We start from the raw sequence: 17305 nt of genomic DNA, 5'->3' as shown, positions 1-17305 counted from the left end.
TTGCACACTCTGAGAGTAATCCTCCAAGAATTAAAAACTTTTGAGTTGACTTCACTACATACATTTTACTAATGAATTATGGGCTTCTGTAGCACTTGTGCAATCACAAAATTACAACAATTTGGAACGTCTTTATTGGCTAAGAAATAAAGTTTATACAGCATAGAATCTGTACCTATATAAAATTGATAACTTGAATAATTTCTACTTAGAAATAATCCCCACTTAGTTCAATTAAATCAGCTTCTATGTGGGGCAAATATAGATTTATGGTTGTCATGAATTAAAAATATCTAAAATGAATTTGTATTACAGTTCTCCAGTGCTTATTTTCCCCTGAGTAAACACTGCAATCCATAAGGAATGAAGGCACTTATAAGAACAATTAGAAAACTATTCTATGCTAAACAAGAGAGGTAATATTTTTAATTCTTAATTATAAAGTTGTTAGCACTATGGTTACATTTACAGGTTTAAACAGATAAGATACACGTGCATTTTATTTGAGTCAACTCATTTGATTTAATGTATTGTGAGAATCCAGGATAATTATGCTGTGTGAAAATAACTAGGGTTGGATTAATATGATAGGGAAATGGCAATTTTGAGAACTACTGGCATAGAATAATAAACTATTCTTTTGCCTAAATCTTCTGTGTATCAGAGCATACAAATTAACCCTTTAGGGATCAAATGCACATTGAATTATTATGTAGGCAATAAAAATAAATCAGAATTTTCAATAAAACAATTAATGACAATTTAATCAGTACATTTAATCCTTTTAATGATAATCTATTCAATATGGTAAACACAAACATTTAATTTATTCGGTGTAATTAACTGTAACGTTATATAAAGATTTAGATCCAGAATTACTCTTCTCTGAGCAGAACTGCTTATATCTTATGTTATCTACAGGTAGTCCTCGTCTTATGACCACCACTGAACTCAAAAGTTCCGTTGTTAAATGAGTTTTGCCTCATTTTATGACCTTTCTTGTCTCAGTTAAGTTAGAGATTGTTCAGGGAAACTGGCTTCCCCACTGATTTTGCTTAGCAAAAGTTTGCAAAAAGGGGAACATGTGACCCCGGGACATTGCAATGGTCATAAATATGAACCAATTGCCAAGCGTCTGAATTTTGATTAGGAATTTTTATTATTTAACAGCCCTAAGTATGAAAAATGGTTATAAGTCACTTTTCTCAGTGCCGTTGTAAATTCAAATGGTCACTAAATGAAACTTCTGTAATTCGAAGACTACCTGTAGTAGGTTATATCACTGAATATAAAATGCTGAGATAATTTTTATAGTGGGTGGTGCAAAACGCTGCAAACACTATTAAATAACTTGACAACAAACATACTTCAGAACAGCATTTATCACACACTGTTGTCTGTTCAATTCTTTGGATCTAAATCGTAATTATACTTTACAATAAAAAAACACACATACCTTTTCCCAGTGTACAATCTCCCAAGCTCCATTTCTCAATACTGCATCATGAAAAGCAACAATAAAACCACAAATGTTCCATTAAATCCAAATGATTTTCTACTGATTTAACATTTGCTCTAAGATCCAATTATACAGAAACATTATATTCCAAAAGGACAAAATGAAACCATGTGGGAACAAAAGTTTATTTTATCAAAATTTTATTTTACTATCAACAGAATTCTGAATATAAAACCGTTCATTCGTGCAAGACTTTTGTCAGTCTTTTTGCATACTTTTTTTTCAACTTTTTGGCTAAAGTGCTCTCTTTTTCAAGTACATGGTTTGTGTTTAGCTACCACAATTGAGACCGGAAACTCGGTGGTCAACCGAAGTGAAACCCCAACTATGCTTGTGATCTTAGAGGTAGTCCCCTTAACTTGTGACCATAATCGAGCCAAAAATTATTGTCATAAGCTGAACCATCATGTGACGTGTTTTTTTTTTTTGACATTTTTGTGGTGGTTGCTAACAACCGCAGCAATTGTTAAGTGAACCCATATCCCCAAGGGCTGGGTTTTGCTGAAAAGCACAAGTAAATGGCAAAAAAAAGGCCACAAATTGCAGTCGCATGACTGCAAGAAGCTACCAATGACTATAAAAGCGAGCCGGTTGTTATATCTGGATATATTCGGGTTGCAAATACACCATTTCCTTTGGTTTAATCAAGACTAGAAGCTTCTATTTGGCTGAGGATTTGCAATCCAGTAAACAGTGATGTTTAAAGCCAGGCCAGCTATTTTTGTAATCACTGAATCATGCTTCAAAAATTCTTGTGGATAGTATACATTACAGATAAACTACCGACTGAAAGCTGGATATCATATTCTGAAAATAGTTAATAGTTTTTCAGTCAAGCATTGAATATACACGTGTATACACACACACATTCAATGCTTGACTGAAAACTATTAACTGTATACACACACACACACATTCACATTTTACCATTTCTTGTTTATACTTTGAACACCATTTAGATTCACTGCCATGAGATTCTGAGTGGCTATATAAATCATATAAATAAATAAAATGACATAAAATGGAAAACTTTATATGACTTCATTTTTACTGACTGAACAGTTAAAAATGATTATATATGAAGCTTCCTACCTTGTATTTCCTTTTTATTCACAGCATTATCAGCTTTCTGTCTTTTCTGAAACAAACCACATAGATTTTTACACTACTAGCATGGAATACTTTAAATATTAGGCAAGTTACAGTACATATGAAAGTAAATTATAACTAGGTTCACACAACATGTATAACAAATCAAGTTAGAGAACTAGTGCCTGCATATGCACAAGATACCACATTTGGTAATTTTGTTTTTTTGTGATTTATACTTCATGCAAACCCTTCAGGCAGAACTTTTAAGTTTTTTTTAAAAAAGCACTCTATTGTCTAGGCACACTGCAGAGAGCATCCTAAAATTGATGATTTGCTATGGGATTTGTTCAAAATATTTTTTTTTCCAAAACATCTTCCTTTTGTCCTATACAGATGGACAAAAAACTGTGGTCTCTGGATAAAGAACAACATAGCAAGAACTTGTTTCTATTATTCTCTAAAGATTTGGAGTGCCATTGGATCCTGGAGAGGACTGAGGAGGAGGCTGAGACCTGCTGAATGGGAAGCAAACCCCAGGGGGGAACCTGGGAGAGGAATAGATGGTGTGTGTGTGTGTGTGTGTGTGTGTGTGTGTGTGTGCGTGTGTAAGTGCTGAAGTATTTCTGCAGTGCCTCTTAAGGATTGGTGCCTGAAGAAGTGCTGCAGCAGCTGTAACTTTGAAATCCGTAGGTAATCCGTAGGTAAGAAGCTTTTGGGGTATCTGCTGTAAGTCGAGGATTCCCTCTACTGAACAATGAAAATGCTTCAGTTAATAAAAAGCATAGGAAGTGCTAGGCCCCTGGGAGGTGGAGAAAATCTATAGCATTTCTGTTTGTAGATTTCCTTCGCCTAAGGGCGCATCATCATCATCATCACATGTGTTGCGTGTATAAAACCAGAAATGCATGCTCCTTAACAAAATGTGAGGGATTTTTTGTTTATCTGTTAAAAAAAAATCAAAATGAGTATATTTGGTTTATGTCCCTTTAAATTTAAACATATATCTTATTGGGAGATGAGTAATTAGTTTAAAGTTATGTTGGAAATATTTTGCTACTTACAATATCTTCTATTATTTCTTTGACTGCTGCTACAACTAAAATAAATAATAGAGGAACCAATGTTGTATACCGTCCTGTTGGAGAAACATCTGGAATTTGCTAAAGCATAAAAAGAAAAGTGCATTTTAATATTAGTCACATTGGTTAACTGTATGAAAATATGTTCAATAAAATGTGATAACCGCAGAATCCACTTGAATGCTAATGAGGAAAATTTCTCAAATAGGTAACTAATAATTACAAGGATTATTTCAATTAACTATTATCTACCCTAGTTACAATTAACTGTTTCTTAATAAACACTGTATATTTATAATCACCAAAAATGCATTCCAATACTGATACTAATTTGAAAGTTTTAGGCATTATTGATCCATCTGGACTAAACTGTGAACTCAGGAGAAGTTTCATTGTCAGTTTTATTTCAGGTAATCCAAATTCCTTTTATCATAACTTAAATGATTTAAAAACTTGCCTGGCAATAAGTCTATATAAAGTATTGATACTACTAAAGGCCCGTGTCTTTAAACAAATTATCCCAGAATGTTCATTTATCCCAGAATAAAAATGTGTAATGTGAAAAAGTGTTACATTTAATCTCATTATCCTTACAGCCTTTAATACAATAAATATTACAGTGTAGAACTAGAATGCAAATAAAGCTTGACATGAGATCAAAGAAGTCAAATAACAACTTTCTAGCTGAGCATTTACTAGTCTTTTTACTTGTTATGTACTATAGAAACACAGAACTCAAAACATACGCCCAATTACAAAGTTCAGTCAGGAGGATTAAACTCCTTATCACATGACAGATAAAACTTAGATAAGAAATTACAGGAGTTGATCTTTCCTATACAACAAATGCTTGCATCATAAACATTCTTTATTATACCGACCATTAAAGGACAAGAAGAACTGGTAAAGCAACTTTCAGTTTAAAGTTTAGTACAGCAATACAAGTGTTTCGGAAAACATTGCTTACATTCTTCAAAAACGATTTGGAAAAAGTGTTTTGGACCTCACTTGAGTACATCTCTTTGTTAATAATTAAAGTGGGGTGCCCCCCCCCCCCGATTTTTGGGTGATTCTCAAAAAAGACGATGCTATGAAAGAATCTACTTATTATAAACTGAATGTGAATCTTAAAGCATTTTTTCTCATAACCTGGTAAATGTCAGGGAAAGTCCCTGATAAGTATCTCTGCTTCTGCTGGGCCCAAGACACTTCTTAGGAATCTTTTCATAAGAAAAGTGAGACAATATATTTGTCTGTTTGTTCCATTTCCATGGCCACCCATCTCAGCCAATCTCTCTGAGCGGCTTACAATTAAAAATATACATTATAGTTAAAAATATTAGAAAGAGTTTAAAACAATAACAACAATAAAACTGTATAGCTATATTGAGAGAGAAAAATAATCTCGCCCTAGTTTAAAATTTGACTCCCTAAGAAGTTCTGAGATTTTATCTGAACTTAAAGACATTGCATAATGAAAGCCTGCAACCACAGAGGACATTGCAATTTTACGATGTCTAACAATTAAATGTTACTGGAGGATAAAGGGAGGGAGGGAGCAAAGCACTTGAATGCATTCTTACCTGAAGCAATGCAATGAAAAGAAAAAAGGCATTAGCAGCTCTCCTGAACTGGGAATAGAGGAACCTAGGCAGGAATGTGATAATGTTGTATTTTGCAGTGCTAAGAGAGAGAAATTAAAAACACACGGAGTTAAGGGAAAGACATAAAAACAGATAAAATATGCAATCAGAGTACATTAAGAGAGATTTTTAAGAATTAATGCAGTATATGTCTAAATACACATAACTTCTGAGAGACCTGAGGACCTCAGAGTCTTCCTCTTCCTTCTTCTTTTAAACCCTCCACCCTTCTAGCCAGCCATCTTATCTGTCTGCAAGAAAACAGCTAAGCTCAGAGAACATCAAGGACCCCACCGTAACTTGTAACAAATCAGAGACATCCATGGGTGAAATTTAAGGACATACATGGTTAAAGGAAGCACAAGCACCACTCTTTCAATGTGCAGGTAGTGATATCGCACACACACAACAGGTCAGAGCTAATGATGCAATGGCAGAACAGTGCTTTGGCTTTCAATGAGAGTTGTGTAAGTTAATTGTACAAAACTTTGGTTACAAATACCTGACGTGATTGCTACAGAACTTAGAGAATTGTGGTTGATTGATGAATATAGTTCTCACTTCCTCTTGATCAGCTAATGAGGTTTTTTCCGAAACATCATCTGTCTTCTCATAGCCTAAAAAATATTAGAAATCTAATATGTACATTTAAATTCCATGATGATTTAATGAAAATAAAAAGCATTTTTAAACATAGTGAGAAATGTAAAAAAACAATAGTATATACTATTGTATCATTTGTACTGATAAAATTACTATTTTTAATTCCCATTTTAAGATAATTACATTTTTTAATCTTTTCCTGCTCTGTTAGTGACACGTTCAGGTAGATTTTTCCAGGTACTCAAGGCATTTAAACTAAATATTTTGACTTGACAAGAGAAATTACATTTTATGTACTTTAATTGTTATTTATGTTACAATAGTTGTAGCCTGTTCCAAGCTTAGTATACTCTGCCCAGGGACTTACTTGTTGTTAAAAGTTTTACATGGTTAAATCTTGCAGCTCTCAAAAGTTTTCAGTCGTATAAGCCAAAATAATAACAATAATAATATGCAGTTAAAATCAAAAACAAATGCCAAGATTACTAAAAGCATTACAATAAAAAGTATCAATAATTTTACTGACGGACAATATTAGGTAACATCACTCCTCCAAAGTCTCAATCTTGACTGATCATTGGTTCTTTTTACGCTATGTTCAATCCTTGGCTTTCTACTTCCTTCCTCCTAGACCCTTCCTTTTTGTGGAAAAAAACACTTCCCTCTTCTTCTAGCTGCTTTAGTTCAAAGACAAACACACCTTCCTTCTTCTCTCTCCCCCATATCCTCAACTGTTTCACAGCAAAGCTTTTGTAGACAACTCTGCCTATTAAGGTTGTACTATCCTCTAGTACTCTGGGAAGACTATTCCACAGGGTGGAGATCATGAAAGAGACCACTGCCTCTGAGCCATTAATTCAATCTGTTGTGAATCAATGATAACCAACATTTTCAGCTGAAATGAGCACGATGGATTGATTGCTTCTACCGGGAGAAGGTGTTCCTACCTAGAAGCAAAGCACTCAAGCACTTTAAACATTAAAACTATCACTTTGCGTGCATTAAGAAACCTGTTGGGAGCAAACATAATACCTGGAATATAATTATGAATATGGGTATCCCGTAACTGCTCTTGCCTGTCAGGGTGCAGACAGTTGCACATTACACAACTGGGGCTTCCAAGTAACTTCCAAAAGCAAACCCATACAGAGCACCTTGCAATAGTCTATTGTCATGGTGATAAGGCTTTGAGTTACTACCATTTTCTTGCTTTGGGAAAGGGTTATACAGCTGGAGTACAAAGTTGGGTAAAGGCCTCCCCAGTTATACCCACTATCTCTTTACCAAATAGTAGTTGTCCTGAGTTTAAAACACTTCGAATCACAGTCCTGCCTCCTTATAAATGGAGCAGAGGGAAAACTAGATAATTGTAGGGAAAACGGAATTCTGTTTTGTTAGGATTAAACTTCAACTTTGTTTTCTCGTAGAACTTTGTCCTACTTCCAAATACCAAGCCAGGACTTCAGCCTACTATACCTCCATTGTACTTCATTGTACAGGTAGTCCTCATTTCATTTATTCATTTCATTTTCCACAGTTCATTTAGTGACTGCTCAAAGTTACAGTGGCGCTGAAAAAAGTGACTTGTGATTGTTACAGCAGCTCCATGGCCACGTGATCAAAATTCAGAGGCTTGGCTACCGACTCCTATTTATGACTGTGGCAAGAAAGGCTGTAAAATGGGGCAAAATTCACTTAATGAATGTCTCACTTAGAAACATAAATTTTGGGCTCAATGGTGGTCATAAGTCGAGAAATACCTGTAGTTATGCAGCCCTTAGATCAACAATTAAAGACAGAGAAGGTTGAGTCCAATTAAGCTGTCAACAGAAAGGTGAAGAAATATTAATTTGATATGCTGGCAATGTTTCACTCAGGCGTCACCTGAAAGGTTAAAACATCTGAAACATTAAAAGAGGAATTGAGAAACGTTGAAGTTGGTTTAGGCCTACATGTTAACTTGTATGTTTTAATATTTTGTTAGAGGAAGCAGACAAATTTTTTAAAAAAGATTAGATATTATTTTGTATAATAAGCAGATTAGATATTTGCGTACTGAGATTACAAGCAACCTGAATAAATGGTTTCATGCTAATTATACTCCATTGTGGATATATACTTGCCAAATAGTTAAAAAAAAGAATAAATCTGAATTAAAGTAGTAGAATGTGAAAACAATGCTCCTTCTGAACCTTTTGTTGCAGAAGGGGATTTGTGCTACAGTCAGATAATTGATAAGCAGCTGAATAAGGGGGAAATTTACAAAATTATAGTTTTGTAAAAGGATCCAAACATAAAAGCAACCTTCAGTAGCACGTAGAACTGGGAGAGAGAGATGAAATGTAATTTACATGAAACTCTATTATAAGGACTATCAATACACCCTTTGGTCTCTAATAAGGTATCCTAAAAAGCTGTAAGTTCAAATTGAGGTTGTAGATATAAATAACAGATCAGTATAACACCATATTTTAAGTACTCCTCAATTTACAACTCACTCATTTAGTAACCAAAGTTGCAATGGTGCTGAAAAAGTGACATTTTTCACACTTATGATCATTGCAATATCCCCATGGTCAAGTGCTCAAAACTCAGATGCTAAGCAACTAGCATGGATTTATGATGGTTGCAATGTACCATGATCATATAATCTCCTTTTAGAACCTTCTGACAAGCAAAGTCAATGGGGAAGCTACATTCACTTAATAACAATCTTACTAAGCTAATAACTGCAGTGATTAATAACTGGGCAAGAAAGGTAATAAAATGGGACAAAACTCACTTAACAATGGTCTCACTTAGCAACATAAATTTTGGACTCAATTGTGGTCATAAGTCAAGGACTACCTACAAAAGAATGCAGTCCTTTTTAGAGAAATTGATAATAGATGTTAAAAGTGCAATTGAAATGAGACATGTGAAATCAAATCTATGTTATAAAATACAAAGTACAGGGATGAGAATCCTATTATAATAGAGGTTTTTTTTCCTGTTGACTGCAAAATGAATTCTTGTTTCTCAGTTAGAATGATAGTTTTAAAAAGTAAAATAACAGTACTAAGATTCTAACTGAATTAAAAAATATAGCTTAAAGCAGGCAGAAGAGAACCAGAATGAATTTGATATCAGTTAATTTATAAAAAACATTTTGATGATGATTTGTGGTACTTTAATAAAACATGAGAGATAAATTGAGAAATTTAGAGTAGAAAAAAAATTACCTTATAAATCTATTTGTCACAAATACAAGAAATGTCACAGTAAATCATTCAAGTGCAATATAATATTCCAGGCAAGATGACTATATATTAATAAAACAATCATGATGAATCATTCACAGAATGAGTTGAAGAACTAAAGCAATATATATTTACTTATTGTGGATCTACAATCAAGAAAGTGATTTTCAAGAAAAACTGGGAAATTGAAATGATTCCTCAGCTAGCATTATTAAATACTTCTGTCCTACAAATGCATCATTAAAACATATAATTGTTGATAAAGTTGAGTGTCTTATGGTAACTGCTTAGCATTTGTTAAGTTTTGAAAGAACTTGGATATAGCAAATACAATAAACCAGAGCAGGGATGACATTTGTAGTGGGTAGCTTTTAGAGTTTTGTTCCTTATATTTGCAGTGACAAAATGGGCATAGAATACAGATAGTCCTTGACTTACAACCATTCATTCAGTGACTGTTCCAAGTTACCATGGGGATGCTGCAATGCTCATAAGTGTGAAAAATGGTCAAAAGTGACTTATGACCATTTTTCACACTTATGAGCATTGTAGCATCCCCATGGTGACATGATCAAAATTGGCCCTTGACATTTGGCAACTGGCCTGAATTTATGATGGATGTGATCCCTCCTTTGAGACCTTCTGACAAGCGAAGTCAATGCAGAAGTCAGATTCATTTAACCACTGTGTTACTGACTTAACAACTGCAACAATTCACTTAACAACTGTGGCAAGAAAGGTCATAAAATGTGGTAAAACTCATTTAACAAACGTCTCCCCTAGCAACAGAAATTTTGGGTTCAATTGTGGTTGTAAGTTGAGGACACATTGTCGCGGACTAAAACATTGCCTCCTTCCAGACCAGTAGCATACCACGTATACTACAAGCTGATACTATGCCAGTACCTAAGCTAATCGATAAGGATTTTTTCAACTACAACACTTTGCAGATATTATACAATTAGTCATTTTCAAAGTAAAGTTTCTGATAGACACTCAAACTGAAAAGTAATTATTCAACAGTCACTGGATTTAAAATTGTACTTTGTAGTTCTATTTATTAAACACTATCTTTTCTTCCCTAAAGCATCAATTTGGCAAACAAACTCAAATATCTTATGAGACAGAAGGGGCTGAAGGACAAAAGGCAGTAAAAAACAGCTTTTCAATGGGATTATCAGAAGAGACCAAGGTTAAAGATCTCTACCCCCTGCAATCCTAATTTGGACTTCTGTGAAAAAAGAGGCTGTTCCTCCTACCAGCAATCTTGATCAAGAACAATGAAGAGGTTTTAACCTCATTTCCAGCTTCAAATTTCCTTCAGCAAGCATCACTGCAAGCATCATCAAGTTTTATGTGGCTTTCAGATAATAATTAGAATTTCCCAAGACCCACTATCTCGTACTGCTTGAAGAAAACGAAATGAAAACTAGATACAGGTAGTTCACAACTTATAACAATTCATTTAGTCGCTGTTCCATGTTACAACGGCATTGAAAAAAGTGATTTTGACCGTTTTTCACACTTACGGCCACCCCCTAGCCACGAGAACAAAATCCAGAAGCTTGGCAAACGGTTCATATTTATGTCCTGGGGTCCTGTGATCAGGCTGTGACCTTCTGACGAGCAAAATCAATGGGGAAGCCAGACTCACAACAACTGTCTTATCACTTAATAACTGAGGTGATTCAACAGTGGCAAGAAAGGTTGCAAAATGGGGCAAGGCCCACTTAACAAATGCCTCCCAGAAAGAATAGGCTTAATTGTACTGGCCATTCAGTCCCAAAGCTTCTTGCAGCTTCCTACTTTCAGTCTTTTCTTAAAACAACAAAATGCTATACAGCCTTGTCCTTCTGAAAAGAAAAATCTGCCTGAGTTACAAGTAACTTTTGATCTCATTTGCTTCCCGAGTAATCTTTGTATCCCATTCCTTTCAATGGCTGAGCTCACATGATTGATAAAAACAGATGGAAGCAAAGTTTAGCAGCCTCACTGCTCAAGAAAAGAAGAAAATTAATAGAACATGCCCAAGTGGCATTTTTGTAAAACTAAAAATAAATGATGAGCATGTGCATTTTATATTTCACAAACAGCTTTATTTCTTTTTTAATTTAGAGCGGTAAAAAAAGTAAGCACATTATTTAAAATGCTGTATTCAAAAATACAATAATTTATTCAGATGCATCTTTCCATAGTAATACACTCTACTTATATAATAAACATTAGGTACTAACACTAATAACTACAAGGAAGTCATTAGTAAAACTAATAAACAGAATATTGGACTCTGCTAAGAATTTTAAATTATATATTAGTTAACAAAGTCCAATAAACGTACATTTTTAATGTACTTATATAAGTACCGGTATTAATTAGATTTATTATCAGAAATGATTTATGAAGTAGATTCTTTTCAGATATTAATATCTAATATCTGAGGCATATATTAATATGCTTTTTCACAATTATGTAAGCATATTCACATCTTTTAATACTGTAATGATGGTTGTAGGTGTTTATCAAATCAATGCTAAGAAATATTCTATGCAGAAAAAGGGATACAACAGAAATATTTATGGTGGAATAAAGCATGACAAAAGCTTTTATCACAACATTTTGCTTAGTGCTGTATTACAGCAGATATATACAGATCTTTCTCTTTCTTGCATCAGCAGAACAAAAAGAAAGCAACCTTCATTTGCAGATATTCTGGTTATAAAAATAAGCTTCACATTAAGAACTCTTGATTGTGTATTTCAGACATACAAATTAGCGTAGTGCTATTTTTGACAAATTGAACTAGTATTGTCAATGTGGAATGCTGGAATTGAACAGGACTGAACTGTTCATCTATTACTTATTTACATTAAGAAAGGTTTGGTTGGGTTTTTAAGTTTTGCCTACCAAGCTCCAAAAATTGAAAAAAAAAATCTAATTAAAGAAGTAGTATAACAATTTTTATTAAGTATAATCTATGTTTAAAATGCATGGTGGCATCTAATTTCATTTTAAATATACAATATAAACTGAAATTATGACATGTTTGATTATTAAAAGAAAACAAATTATCTAATGCTTTTGATCAGGGTAGGAAAATGTTTGCAAATTTCCCCCCATATTGCAAGAGAGTTCCATTATTCAGTGTAATATCGTTCGTAGAGGAACAGCTTTCTGCTCATCTAAATCTGAATCCTGGCATGGAATGGAATGAAACTGCATTATATCACTGACGAGATTTGGAGGTAGGCTAACAGGAGCTGCTCATTTGATCACAAATCTAAGGGCTTCAGTCCAGAATGGGTTGTTTTCTCTTATTCCCACTCATACTGCAGAGAAGACTGAGCAATACGACATGAGATGTAATCTCATTGTGTTCAGCCAGGGTTTTCCATTTACCTTCTGCTCAGGATGGTCTTCCCTATAGTACAAATGCATCTCTTCATATGGATTCCTTTAACTTCAGCCACAACCTGGGCAAGAACAAGGCTGAGAGAGATACACCTGAGATGCTGTATATCTCATAAATTATCAAAGGCTTCAGCAGCCAAAATCTCTCAGCTTCAAATGTTAGCGACGTATCATTCTCTAAGAGCAATAATTCCCTTCAGTTTGTTTTAGGCTATTCTGTCCTTTTATTACAGTAAAGATGAGTTAACATCTTTCCTAATACCCCAGCATTCCAGATATTGAGGAATCTGTAGATATTTATCAGCATTTCTCAGGCCTAGGATTACCAAATCTAATCTCTATCATCATCTTATTCTGTGTCTCCTTGTAACATAAACTAGTTCAGAAAACATCTAACAAACAGCAAAAGCCATGAACACAGAACTGTAACATTCCAGGGAAAGCCACTTTCTACTGTTCTTGTGAAATATGACGCAAAGTTAAAGTAAAAAGGTAAAGGTTTTTCAGTGACACTTCTATAGCCTTCAGATCCATTCAAGAATATCCAACCCTGACCTGCTTAGTTTCCTCCCCCCACTAGGTGCTGCCATCCCCTAAGACCACCATCAAACATGATTGATTACTGGCATTTGCATGAAACACATGACTATTTAATTATGGGGAAAGAGCCGTTCGTTGTTTGGGAAAAGAAACCCAATTCAGGAAGGAGGAGGACCAAAAGATGGAATAGCGAAAAGCAGACACCAAGAAATGATGGTTATTTTCCCATTAGTGACTCAGTGTTTTATAGGAGCCAGACAATTGAAAATGGGCATTCGAGGTGGTCAAAAGAGTCAAAATGGCAGTCTTGCCAGGATAAGACCTCCCTTCTTTGCTGGGGTGTGTGTGTGTGTGCGCACAGCGGCCACCTTGCTGTGTTTTGACCCACCTTTGCAGATAGCTCAAAGTCTGGAGGCTCAATTGTACAATGAATGGGTTAAGGAACTAAGGTAAGTCTCTAGGCTGGGAGTCTTCAAACTTGACAGCTTTAAGACTTGTGGACTTCCAACTCCCAGAATTCCTCCTCCAGTCACGTTAGCTCAGGAATTCTGGGAATTGAAGTCCACAAGTCTTAAAATGGCCAAGTTTGAAGACCCTTGATCTATTCTATCTATTCTATCTCTCTATCTCTTCTACCTCTCTTTCTCTATCTATTCTATCTATCTATTCTATTTTTCTCTCTCTCTCCCCCTCTATCTATTCTATCTATCTCTCTTTCTTTCTCTCTATTCCAGGGGTCATCAAACTTGACAGCTTTAAGACTTGTGGACTTCAACTCCAAGAATTCCTCTTCCAGTCATGTTAGCTCAGAAATTCTGGGAGTTGAAGTCCACCAGTCTTAAACTGGCCAAATTTGAAGAGCCTTGCTAGGCTATTGAAGAGAAGGCTTAGGGATAGAACAATAGCGTCTTCCAATACTTGAAGGGCTGTCATGGGGAAGAGAGCATTAATGTATTCTCCATAGGCCCTGAGCAATGGGTAGAAACTCATTAGAAGGAGACCCAACCTAGGACTAAAGAGGAATTTCCTGACAGTGAAAACAATCAGCGGAACAGCTTTCCTGTTGGAGTTGTGGCTGTCCCATCCATGGAGGTTTTCAAGAAGAGATTGGACGGCTATTTGTCTGGGAAAGTAGGACTCCTTGCCTTGGACAGGGGTTGGACTAGAAGACCTCTCCAGCCCTATAAGCAGGAATCAATCTGAACCTCAGAGTGAACAAGTACTAAATTGCACAAATGTAGTTTTCAAGGAGAGATTGGACAGCCATTGGTCCTGGATGGGTATAAGGACTCCTGTCATGGGCATGGGGCTAGACTAGAGGACCTCCAAGGTACCCTCCAACCTTAGGATGAAGAGACATTTGAACAAGTACTAAACTGCCTCAGTGGAGGCTTTTGTGAAGAGACTGGACAGCCATTTGCCTTGGATGGTAGGAGGACTCCTGCCTTGGACAGGGGTTGGACTAGAAGATCTCCAGGGTTCCCTCCAGCCCTATAATCAGGAGTCATTTGAACCATAGAGCGAACAAGTACGAAATTGCCTCAGTTGAGGCTTTTGTGAAGAGACCGGACAGCCATTTGCCCTGGTTTGGTATAGGGTCTTCTGCCTTGGGCAGGGAGGGCAAGACTAGAGGACCTCCAGGGTGCCCCTCCAGCCCTTAGGATGGCGATGCTCGGAAAGGGGAAGGGGGAAAGGCCGGGCCAAAAGCGCAGGGACTGCGTTCAACCGAAAGGGAGCCCCCTCTCCTTGCCCCTCGGGGCCGAGCGAGCCTCCTCTGCGCCTGACTGGGAGGAGAAGCAGCGCCGTGAGGGGGGTTGCTGCGCCTCCTTTCCTCCTGCCCCCCCTCCCCAACCACCACCAGCGACCCTCCGCCAGGTTCGGGGCTTCTCCCTCGCCTTCCTCCCGAAATTCCCCCTCTACACTCACCCTCCGCCCTAGACCGCAGCTCCGACACGGTCTTCTGAACGGCGGGCATCTCCCTCGCTCGCCTCAGGCGCCTCGGCTGGCGCGGTCCCCTCACAGGGCTGAGGCGCTCTCTTTCTCGCGCGTACGCATGCGCGCGCTCCCTTTTCTCGCCGTTACCGGTGGTGGGGAGCGAGCGCTCACTCTCCCCCCGCCCAACTCTCCTTCCCTCCCTCCTTCCTCTTTCTAGAGGGGGACCCCCCGCGGCTGCGGTCGCGAGACCAACCCCCCGCCGCCCCCGCCCAACCTCTCGGACACCTGCGCCTGCGCGCCCAACCGCGAGCGAGCGAGCGCTTCTGGCTCGCGTACTCCTCCTTTCCCTCCTCTCCAAACTGGAATGTACCAACTGGGGGATGAGGTGGGATTCTTTTCGAACGGCCATTGGGGCGCGCGCATGGTAGGACAAAGAGACCCGCTTGCCCTTCGCGCCGCCTGTGTGTATGTGTGTAGGGGGGCGGGCAGGGTCCTTCTTTCCTCCACCACCACCCCTCACACACACACACCCCAACCCGACAAAGCCGACCGAATACCCCTGAGCTTTCAAGGATCGATAATGGAACAGGCCAGACTTGAGGCGAGGCGGAGCCTGGCAGGAAAAGGGGGCGGGGCGGAGAGTATAAAAAGCCGGGTGGCGCGGCGTTAACCGGCATTTGTTGAGTTGAAGGTGGGTGGAGATTTTAGGCTGACAGGGTGCCAAACTTCAGATTTGCGTGTTTGCTTTGGGTAAACTTGTGTATTTGCTTTGTCATGAATGCGCACACACCCTTTTAAGGTATAAAATCTTTGGGTCTTTTTGCATCCTATAAGGATCTGATAGAGCCTGGATGGGAGACTACCAGGAAATCCCAAGGCTCAACCAGGGAACCAGACCTCGACTATGCATCAGAATGGTCAAACAAATGGCAACTTCAAATCTCAACAAATAAATGCTCTGTCTTACATATTGGCAAAAAAATCAGAAAATAAAATACAAGCTGAATAGTCAAGACCTTGTTGATCCAAACTCTGCCAAGGACCTTGGAATACTCATCTCTAATTATCTAAGTGCTAGAGCCCACTATAACTTCATAGCTAAAAAGGCATTAAGAGTTGTTAACCTAATCCTGCATAGCTTTTTCTCTGGTAATATCACACTAGAGCATATAAAACATTTGCCAGACCAATACTGGAATACAGCTCATCAGTCTGGAACCCGCATTAGGTATCTGATATTAATACAGTGGAGAAAGTCCAGAAATATTTCACACGAAGAATTCTCCACTCGTTGCAGAATACCTTATGCCACCGGACTTGAAATTCTAGACCTAGAAAACCTAGAACTACACCGCCTTTGATCCGATCTAAATATAGTATATAAAATCATACATTGCAATGTCCTATCTGCCAATGAATACTTCAGCTTCAACCATAACAACACAAGAGCAAACAATAGATACAAACTCAAGGTTAATTGCACCAAACTTGATTGCAGGAAATACGACTTCAGCAACAGAGTGGTCAATGTCTGGAATACTCTACCTGACTCTGTGGTTTCTTCCCCAAACCCCCAAAACTTTAACCTTAGACTGTCTACTATTGACTTCACCCCTTTCTTAAGAGGTCTACATGAGTGCACCAATGTGCCTACTGTCCCTGTCCTATTGTTTCTTTTTTATTTTTCTTATATGTATTCATTTCCTGTATTCATAACTATGTTTATACTTACACCTGTTATCTTATAATCGCTTGACAAAATAAATAAAATAAAAATAAATAAATTGTGTCTGCTTGCAAAGTGCTGCAGGCATTTACATTATTGGAAATGAAAAGGAATCTTTGCAGCCTTCTGTATCTTTCCAACATAATATAAGAGCTGTCTGCAACAATGAAGCAATGATTTGATTCTGGGCAGTTTAAATGTTTAAGTATGTATGTAGTATGTATGTATGTATGTATGTATGTATGTATGGTATTCAGCTTTTTCGGGTATTTCCCCACATCATTTTAGTTGTGCTTTTAAAATTGTAGCGACGTTTCAGCAGAATCTCATCTGCCATCATCAGGCTTGTGTATTGGGTTCTTTTGTGTGTCAGGCTTTCACAGCCATTTCTGTTTTAAATTTGGTGCTAGCCTCATGCTTCATTATAAGAAAACATCACACACACACACAAACATAAATGTACTGTAATTGTCCTATGACAACTGGGCAGTAGTTGTCATAGGACAGGTTCTATGTTCTGC

At 37.4% G+C, this 17305-nt stretch overlaps 1 protein-coding gene across 4 annotated transcripts in view; it reads right to left on the bottom strand.

Annotated features, from left to right (window-relative positions):
- Nucleotides 1–15413, bottom strand: part of ATP8A1 (ATPase phospholipid transporting 8A1) — a 63564-nt gene extending 48151 nt beyond the window's left edge. The window contains exons 1-6 of one of the 4 annotated variants that reach the window (XM_026699793.2): nt 15050–15413; nt 5836–5950; nt 5274–5373; nt 3673–3771; nt 2612–2657; nt 1457–1497 (exon numbers count right to left, since the gene is read on the bottom strand). In XM_026699793.2, the coding sequence (XP_026555578.1) occupies nt 1457–1497; nt 2612–2657; nt 3673–3771; nt 5274–5373; nt 5836–5950; nt 15050–15098 (450 nt within the window). In that variant the 5' untranslated portion in view covers nt 15099–15413. The remainder of the gene's footprint in view (nt 1–1456; nt 1498–2611; nt 2658–3672; nt 3772–5273; nt 5374–5835; nt 5951–15049) is intronic. The other 3 variants (XM_087936763.1, XM_026699795.2, XM_026699794.2) reach the window with 3 other exon arrangements.
- Between the last annotated feature and the right edge of the window lie 1892 nt (nt 15414–17305).

The sequence above is a fragment of the Pseudonaja textilis genome, chromosome 6, assembly GCF_049901715.1.
Source record: "Pseudonaja textilis isolate UNSWEBS1 chromosome 6, rPseTex1.2, whole genome shotgun sequence".
Taxonomy (NCBI): Eukaryota; Metazoa; Chordata; class Lepidosauria; order Squamata; family Elapidae; genus Pseudonaja; species Pseudonaja textilis.
This window is presented reverse-complemented; position numbering and strand designations above follow the sequence as displayed.